At 44.9% G+C, this 9,792-nt stretch overlaps 1 protein-coding gene across 1 annotated transcript; it reads left to right on the top strand.

The window, feature by feature from the left end:
• The first annotated feature begins 1,759 nt into the window (after positions 1-1,759).
• LOC111598825 lies at positions 1,760-8,446 on the top strand. Its single transcript, XM_030223473.1, has 3 exons — positions 1,760-2,054; positions 2,115-2,341; positions 2,944-8,446. Exons 1-3 carry the CDS (start codon positions 1,877-1,879, stop codon positions 8,278-8,280), a joined length of 5,742 nt encoding a protein of 1,913 aa, XP_030079333.1. The 5' UTR covers positions 1,760-1,876; the 3' UTR covers positions 8,281-8,446.
• The last annotated feature ends 1,346 nt before the right edge of the window (positions 8,447-9,792 follow it).

The following is a 9,792-nucleotide window of genomic DNA, read 5'->3' as shown; positions in this document are numbered from 1 at the left end:
TCGGCTTTAGGGAAGTGGGCGTGGTCCGCTTAGTCTGTAGATCTGCAGCCTGCTGCTGCGTATGTAAATGCAAATATCTAGTTGATTGCCTGCACCTTCATAGCTAAAGCGAAAACATTTCATTTGACACCATATTAAGTGCATGTAGCGAGGGTAGCTCGAAGGCTTAACTGCATTGAGGTAGGCAAGAGGTGTTGGATATGCCTAGTAGAATGAACCAATATAGCCCATTGGGCCGTGTCGCACGAGTGCAGAGATGCTATTATATAATAATATAATAAACTATATACTTTAAGAGCAGCCCTCTGCGCCTCTTCGCTTCTCAAATATTTGCTCGGGTAGCCAGCCAAATGAAGCGAGACCGCGTAACCGCCGCCTTTGTCTTTGTATCCAATGGGAGCCACACTTCTGGCACAACTGCCCCACCTGCGACACACGGCTATTCGAGGGCATATGATTCCAGGTATGGCATTATTCGATTATTTGTGCGCAGCAGCATCATTTCGTTTGCTTTCCGGTTGTTTTCCTTTTTAGCCTTGTGCGAGTGGCTTCTGGACTCGACTCGAGTCGAGTCGAGTTGCTCTTTGACTATGCCACACGGAGACGTCATATTTCCTTTCTACTGCGCCACCTTTATTTTTCGTACTATTTTCTTTTGGTTTTTCATCTTTTTTCTTTGCGATTTTTCATTGCGCTTTGCTTGGCGCACTTGTCGAGTCGTTCACCGTTGGAAAAGTTTAGCGAGCTTAACGCTGGGCGCGCCAGCTTGCCTCGGATTTCATTTCCGGCATGTTGCGGTTACGTTAAGTAACGGAGATTGCATCGCTAATGATGCAATTGTGTTTAGCGGAAATGAAAGCGGTTTCGTGTGACGCCTTGCCAGCCCACAAGCCGACCACAAAACATACACACACACGTAGTGACACACAGGCACACATGACGTAGACAAGCTCTTAAGAACGGGATGCTAGTCAGGCATCTAAAAGCCAATCACGTTTAAGAAAACTGTAAATGAAGTGCGAAAGGAAAGAAAACTATATTCCAATTAATTGGATTGGAGGTGGCCAAAGGTTATGCATGAGTGACTGACTGACTGAATAAATGACTGACTGATTGACGTACTAACTTGACTAGCTAACTGACTGACCAACTGGCCTAAGTCTAACTGATTGACTGATTGACTCTGGATGATCGGCGGACAGGCAAAGCTCTCGCGCTTACGGGCTGTGATTGACTGAGTAATTCATAGTGATTGACTGACTGACTTTCGATGACTGACGGACAGACAAAGCTCTAGCTGACTGATTGACCGAGATTTAGTCTGAGAGTCTGACTGAGTCTCATTTGCTTACGGGCTGTGATTGACTGACTGACTAAGTCAGAGTGATTGACTGACTGACTATGGATGACTGAAGGACAGACAGAGGAAGAGCTGGCTGAATGACCTCGACTGAGTCTGAGAGTCTGAATGACTGGCTAACTGGGCTGACTGAAGGACAGACAAAGGAGTAGCTAAGTGATTGACTGTGATTGAGTCCGACATATTCCTATTGAATGACTCACTCTGATTGACTGAGTCTGGGTAACGCTGACTGAGTAGCTCTATCAGAGCAACTCTCTCAGAGAAACTCTGACTGAACCTGACTGACCGACCTCAAATGATGAACCCGATGAACCGATGAATACGCTGCGTGACTGCCAAAGAGAGGTCTAGCCATTCAGGCTAGAATCTATGGACTTGTAGTAGGCGTATCTGTTTAAACTTTGAGCACTTCCAAACACTTTAACTCAGCACAAATTTCGATTGCCAGAGTATTCGTATTTTTTTTTTCAGGCTAAAAGTTCAATAGCAAAATTCCTTACAAGGATCGCAGCAATGCAAAATGCGCAGTGCAAAACGCCCAGCGGCCAGTCGACAAAAAATGATTTAGTGAATACGCCAGAGCATTTACATCCCGGATACTGCGGACAACCGCGTCAATATGATCCCCGGGAATTCAGTCTAACGGGCAGCGAGGAATGGCGTAATCCGCGCATGTTTCGCAATATGACATGTCCGTAGAGCTGCGTAGAGTATTCAGCAAAACAAACTGACCAATCCAAACGATTTACAGATGAGACTGACGCTGAGGCAATGAATGCGATGCGGCAGGCCCAACCGCGTAGACCCGCCTATCGACAGCTTGCAACGTCCATTGTGAACAATTTAACAGAGGAATGCTTGGCCAATGTTTCGGCGCCGCCGCTCCAAATCAGCATTCCATCACAAATGTCTGCTTCGGGTGGAGAGTATCTAGCTAATGTAACACCGCCACAGCTGTGTGCCTCGGCCGACGCTACTGTGAGTGAAATTGATAGCAGTAACTGTACGGATAGCGTACAGCAAATAGTTGTGCATAATCTTATCGATCTGTGCGACTGCAGCACTGATCTATTGCCAGCTGTGGATGGGCGAGATGCAGATCGATATTCAATGCCCGATCCAATGTCTGATAAATGCAGCACAGAAAAGGTAACAACAGTACAAAGGGTATATTAACTTGAGAGAGGGAGATGGAGACAGTTTGGTACAGAGAGAGAGGGGGGCAAAAATGGAGGGGTAGAAAGAGTAAGAGAGGGAGGAAGGAGAGGGAGAGAGAGGCTGAAGGAGAGGGAGAGAGAGATGGAGACAGATATGGAGACACAGAGAGAGAGAGAGAGAGAGAAAGAGATAGAGAGAGAGAGAGAGAGAGAGAGAGATAGAGATAGAGATAGATAGAGAGGGAGGAATTGCTCACAATTCACACATATCCGTCCGTCTGGCTGTCCGTGTTACACGATCTAGCATTTGAGCCTTGAAAGATCAGCTCTTGGCGGGTATCTTCAAGTCGGTCATTGCCAACTAGAGATTTTCGCAATTTACTGTCCGACGTTCACTTTAAATCGAAATCCTTTGACATACAGAAAAATAGTGTTCTAACTACGGTTCGCACGGTTACGACGCACCGGGATAAATCCGGAAATGTGACAAGCTGCATTGAGGAGACGAGCAGAGTGTCTAACAGTCCGCAAGATCAAGTGGCTCTTTTGGAAAGCACACCTCATGCCTGTTCGGAACAGCCTCCTACCCCCGGACGTCAGCTTCATCTTTCCAATATGCCAGATCAGAGCGAAAATATAGCCGATATCTCAATGCCGCTGTTCTATGACAATACCATGCCAGCACTAAATACTCGTAGACTTCAGGGCTCTCTGCCAAGCGAGCGGCTGACGGACATCAGTGCACCTGCGCTAGCGGACTCAATGGAGAGACGCATGCGAAATCAAAGCGTTTGCTTTGAAAATATAGGTGCTCCCTCCTATCCGAGTAGCTCCGTTGGCCGCAGCTCTGTCAGACAAGAGATATGCGAGATTTCAGCACCCACATTCGCTGGCAGCAATCTTGAGGATATATCAATGCCGAGCGGCATTTCTGGCGCGAACGGCGACTCCAGTCGGCAGTCAACGCAGCAATATACCAACGAATGTTTGAACAATGTAACAATGCCAAGTATTCTGGGATCTTCCGGTGCCTCGCGGCGGCAATTTACCCAGATGTGTCAGGACCGCTTAGATGATATAACAATGCCTTCCTTGGACATGTCCGGACCAACGGGTAGACAAGCAGGCTTCATGACGAGTGAGTGCTTGAACGATGTTAGTGCTCCGTCCTTTGGGTCAAGTACTACCCGCAGTCGAATCTATCGTAGCCACCCAAGGTCGGTGCTAGCACCGAGCAATTTGAGCTCTACAGCACTGGAGGACATCAGCATGCCGTTCTTCGATGGACCATCGAGCACTGCATCTCGATCCGTACAGCATCGTTCAATGCAATCGCAGCCCATCGTTGACATATTAGCTCCATCTTACGTATCCTATGGACAGAGCCCAAGTGCTGATGAGTGCTTGGAGAACATATCAATGCCATTATATGGAAGTATGGAAGCTTCGACTAATTCGTATCTGGCTGATGTTAGCATGCCCTCCTATGCTGGTGTATCGGAAAGATCTCTGTCTCGTCAACACCGATCGATACCTTCACAGACTATTGGCAACACTTCAGTGCCGACTTATGGCCACAGTGGACGGGGGAAAGTGACAAATGAGTGCCTGGAGGAAGCCGCGATGGCATCCTTTCCACGAACTCCTACACGTCAACAGTATTCGACGTCCACGCAATCGATGACACCGAGTTTTGAAAGCTATCAAGAATATTTAGATCAAGTAACTATGCCATCTTTCGAGAACTCTACACGGGGACCGATGACTAACGAGTTCTTGGCAGATGTCAGCAGGCCTTCCTTTGCTGGAGTCTCCGGCTCGTCGAGAGGAAAAACTTCGTCGCGACAACAGCGTCAACATATCAGTAATATCTCAGCTCCAATATATGAAAGCAGCCGAGTAGGACAAATGAACAATGAATGCTTGGACGAGGTCACCCAGCCCTCATTTAGAAACACGGGTAGAGAGGTCTCTTATAAACAGTTCCTGGAGGAAATAAGTATGCCGTCGTTTGGCGGCGTCTCGGGAGCTTCAAGAGTCAGATCTCCAACGCGGCAGCAGCAGCAGCAGTCGATGGCCTCTCAGAATATCTGTGATATATCTGCACCGTCCATTAATAGCAGTGGAAGGCAGCAGCAAGCGATGCCGTCCCTGAATATCGGTGATATATCAGCTCCGTCCTTTGGCAGCAGTGGACCCGGAACATTGAATAACGAATGCTTGGAGAATGTAACGATGCCGTCCCACGGCAACTCGCGTAAGGACATCTCTTATAGCCAGTTTTTAGAGGAAATAAGTATGCCGTCGTTTGGTGGCGTCTCGGGAGCTTCAAGAGCCAGAACGCCAACCCGGCAACAGCAGCAGCAGCAGCAGTCGATGGCTTCTCAGAATATCTGTGATATATCTGCACCGTCCATGAATAGCAGTGGAAGGCAGCAGCAAGCGATGCCGTCCCTGAATATCGGTGATATATCAGCTCCGTCCTTTGGCAGCAGTGGACCCGGAACATTGAATAACGAATGCTTGGAGAATGTAACGATGCCGTCCTACGGCAACTCGCGTAAGGACATCTCTTATAGCCAGTTTTTAGACGAAATAAGTATGCCGTCGTTTGGTGGCGTCTCGGGAGCTTCAAGAGCCAGAACGCTAACACGGCAGCATAATTCTCAGAAAATCGACGATATCTCAGCTCCATCTTCTGACAAGGGTAGACGCAGAGCGCTCAGTATTGAATGCTCGGAGGATACAAGTATGCCATCAGGTGCAGGGGTATCGTCTTCATCAAGAAGACAACCGACGTTACCCTCCGAATGTCTGGACAATGTTAGTGCACCTTCGTTTGGACAAAGCATGATGCGTACCCGATCGCCGCATTGTCAGCAAAGGAAAACGCAAAATGACAGCGGAAAAACGTTTCAGGGGACAACTACGACTACGACGACTTCGGAGTTTATCGATGGTGTTAGCATGCCGTCCTTTGGTGGAGTCTCAGGTGCCTCAACAGCACAAACCCCAGTGCGTCAGCAGCATACGTTATTAACGAAGACTAAGGGCTCAGCATCCTCGTCCAATAGATGTGCACCAATGGATAGTACGTCTGAATGCCTAGATAATATAAGCATGCCATTATATCCGAGCTCTCTCGCTTTAAGAGGGCAAACTCCGCTACGAAAACAGCAAGCGATGAACTCTCAGAATATCTGTGATATATCGTCCTTCGAGAGCAGTAGACGCCAGCAGCAGGCGATGGCTTCTCAGAACATATGTGATGCAAGTTGCCAAACGTTGGAAGGCAACGGAATGGGAGGCATTACAGATGAGTTTTTGAATGATATATCTATGCCGTCTTGTTACTCAAGGCCTTACACTTCCGAATGCTTGAACGACATCAGTGCACCCTCCTTTGGACGGAGCATATCGTGCGGCCGCTCACCGCGATATCAGCAAATACCTTCGAATGCCTGCAGATCGAGTACGGGAGACGTGAACGATGAGTACATCATGGATGTCAGCATGCCATCGTTTGGTGGAATATCGAGTGCATGCCGGCCGCATAGTTCCGGCCAGCATCGGCAAATGCTGCAGCAAGTGCAGCAGCAACAGCAGCAACAACAACAGCGTTCGTTGCAGCCTCAAAATATCTGCGATATATCAGCTAAATCATATGCAAACAGTGGACGTGGCATGGCAACGGACAATGAACGCTTGCAGGACATAAGTATGCCGTCATTTGAGGAAGTACCGAGCTCATCGCGCCGACAGCAATCTATGACCTCGGAATGCTTGAATGATGTGACCGCGCCGACGTTCACTTGGAACAGATCACCTCAATGCATGCATAGGTCTCCTCCCAATCGAGCGAATCGCACTGATGAGCTGCAAGACGTTAGCATGCCTTCATTCGGCGACGTATCGGGAGCACGAAAATCGAGTCGACAACAACGTTGGATGCCCGGCAACTCAGTGACCAATGAATGTTTGGAGAATGTTAGCATTCGCTCCCTCGGCGCATTGGGGGCTTCGCAAGCTCGCAGTCCGACAATGCCATCGCAAAATATCTTCGACATATCGGCACCTTCGTACAACTGCAGTGGATTTCCGTCAGTGAGTGCCAAACGCATTGGACGAAGTCAATCGCAGGGCCCCAGTCCCAGAGCTCAACGGTTCAATAGCTCCTCTGGCCGCAGGCATAGTGAATGCATTCAAAATGTAGCCATGCCATCGTTCAACGGCTTTTCGACTATCAACAATTCGATGCCAATGGTTAGCGACTATTTGAGTAATGTGAGTCCGCCCTCCTTTGGTCGCAGTGCCTTTACTCAAGAGTTATGGAACATAAGTCCGCCGGCCTTTACCTCTTCCTGCAGTGAACCACTCCAATTGCGTCGGCCACGCTCTGAGCCATCGTATCTAAACGACGCCTTGGCTGACGAGAGTAGTCCCATCTTTGAGCTGAGCAGCCGGGGCTTCAAGAGTCTATATCAGATGCCGAAGAACAGCACGAATGCCCTGAGTGACTCTCAACTAATGGCTCGCCAGGTCCGCAGTTTTCCGTGCTTAGCCGGTCAACAATATATCGATGACATATCAGCGCCTTCAATGGACAGTCGCGGGCCAGAGCTCTGTTCGGGCCGGTCTCGGGATGTGTCGTATCCATGTGAAATGCTGGGAAATGTAACCGCCCCTTCCTACATGAGTGGCTCAAATCGTTCAAAGTCCCGTCAGACGAGTCGATTGACAAGATGCTGCATGAGCTGTGAGAACACTGAGAATGTCACAGAGCCTTCCGGGTTGGCCAATAGCGCGATGTATGGTCAAAAGTTATCGGATCGAATAAAGGAAGAAATCCAACGTTTGGCGGACGTGAGCGAACCATCGGGAATGGAATCGACATTCTTGTGCTCAAATGCAGCAAGCGATGATTTTTTTAAAAATGAAATGCTTCGAAATGTCAGCGCGCCATCCTATGCGAATACCACAACTCGTTCCAACACCAAGCAGACCACCTGCTTGACCAGCTACTCTATGAGCTGCGAGAACATTGCGGACGTTACGGAGCCATCCGGATTGGCCAGTAGCACGATGTATAGTCAAACAGGATCTGATCAATTGAAGGACGAAATCCAACGTTTGGCGGACGAGAGCGAGCCATCGGGAATGCAATCGTCTTATGTGCCTGTAGATTCAAATATTATGGATGTAAGTGAGCCATGTGAAATGTTTTGCAGTGATGTGTGCGCAGAGATTAGGGACACCAAGAATTCGGAACTGAAAGTCAGGCAGATCGAAATAAACGAGCCGAAAACTGAGCTGAAAATTACGAATAATGAGGTCAATGGGCAATCCATTGAAAACAATGTGACAAGTGAAACGCCATCTCCCAAGCTGACGCCGAAAGTGAGCTTTCAGGACCTAACTCACCCGAAGCTGCAGTCTGAGGCTACTGGCAAAAGTCCATCTCGTGGTCAATCGAATTATAGAAGGAAGACCGAGTATAACAGTCAAGGAAACAATGTTTCATACAATGGCTTCGACTCATTGCCAAACTATGCAAACTTCGATGAGATTGTCAACTCTAGGCCAAAAAACACCAGGCCGTTAACGCCTCAGTCAACGCGTTCCATGCCAACCGAAAGTCCAACAAGTCAAAAAGCGGAAACCAAAACTCCACAGTCGAGGACGATTAACAGTAGTCAAGATAACGCACCTTTGAATGGCCGATCTTCTGTGAAACAGAAGAATCGTAATACTACCCGATAGAGTCTATGTTAACACACTCACAGAACGTGTTCACACTCATGTTCATTCCAAGCCATTATCTCACGGTAGAGGATCCTGCAACTACAAATATTTCTCATTTCGTACGTGTTTGGCCTGAAAAAATTAACGAAATTCGAGTGGACAATAAAATGCAAGTGAAGTACAACTAAGTCGGGTTTTATAGCCTGAACCCATTGAAAATGGGAAATGCTTTTCTTAAAATATAACAGGCAGAAGAAGGCGTGGTAGACTCCTAAAGTATATGTATATATTCTTGATCAGGACAAGTCGAGTCGATTGAGCCCTGTCCGTTCGTCCGTCTGTCCATCTGTCCGAATGTCGATCTCAGCATCTATCTGAGCTGAAGACTTGACTATGTGTATGTATATCATATGTATTTCCGCTCAAACTGATAAGTTGTGCGTATTTAGCTCGCTCGCTCTGTCTGTTCGCCTTTCCTTCTGCTTCAAACATCATTAAAATTGAGTGTGAATTCTCACTCACAAAGCGCTCAAGAGCTCTGCTGGCGTTGCTTTTTGAGTGACTTTTAGGTATAAAAGGCGCAGCAGCGGCTGTGGACGATCAGTCAAGTTCAAGACCTGGACTAGGTCAGTCGCAGTGTGGTTCAGTGCAAATAGTGAATAAATTTTAAGTTTTTTTTTTTAATTGTTTAAGTTTAAATAATTTGTATTTATTATATATATATATGTACATATACAATATATGTTGAAATAAATATATTTTAAGTTTTTTTTGTTAAATAAATATTTAAATATATATTTAAGTTTTTCTTGTTAAATAAATATTTAAATATATATTTAAGTTTTTTTTTTGTTAAATAAATATTTAAATATATATTTAAGTTTTTCTTGTTAAATAAATATTTAAATATATATTTAAGTTTTTCTTGTTAAATAAATATTTAAATATATATTTAAGTTTTTTTTTTGTTAAATAAATATTTAAATATATATTTAAGTTTTTTTTTGTTAAATAAATATTTAAATATATATTTAAGTTTTTCTTGTTAAATAAATATTTAATAGTCAAATGTTCAAAATATAGTTTTTAGTATTTTAGCTATTTCTTAATTATTATTAATAATTACTAATTAGCATTCGGAGTAATGATCATTTATGTTCACGATTATTACTGGGAACAATCATTAACGATAATGATCATTAGCAATCTGATTTTTTTCATGATCATTTTCGTAATGCTAATTTAGTTACGATTAAAATTGTTAATGTCCATACTAATTATTACTATATATTTAATAAAATAAATAATATTTAATAGCATTTTTGTCATAGGCAGAGAATCTCTTCTCTTCAGTTTCATTTGTATAACGTATTTGTATAACATATACATATATTAAATATTTACATATGTATATTTAAAAATATTTAATAACTGTGTTATATATAAAAATATATTTAATACATTTTATATTTAATATATTAAATAACAATAACATTTATGCTACGTTTTTCTGCAAAGTAATCTATGTAT

Source organism: Drosophila hydei, unplaced genomic scaffold, assembly GCF_003285905.1.
Source record: "Drosophila hydei strain 15085-1641.00,03,60 unplaced genomic scaffold, DhydRS2 tig00000215-arrow-arrow-pilon, whole genome shotgun sequence".
NCBI lineage: Eukaryota > Metazoa > Arthropoda > Insecta > Diptera > Drosophilidae > Drosophila > Drosophila hydei.
This window is presented reverse-complemented; position numbering and strand designations above follow the sequence as displayed.

Coding starts and splice junctions, on each gene's coding strand:
- LOC111598825 (XM_030223473.1), top strand. CDS start 1,877: ATGCAAAATGCGCAGTGCAAAACGCCCAGCGGCCAGTCGACAAAAAAT. Junction 2,055..2,114: donor CATGTTTCGCAATATGACAT/GTCCGTAGAGCT, acceptor AACGATTTACAG/ATGAGACTGACGCTGAGGCA. Junction 2,342..2,943: donor GTGCCTCGGCCGACGCTACT/GTGAGTGAAATT, acceptor TTTGACATACAG/AAAAATAGTGTTCTAACTAC.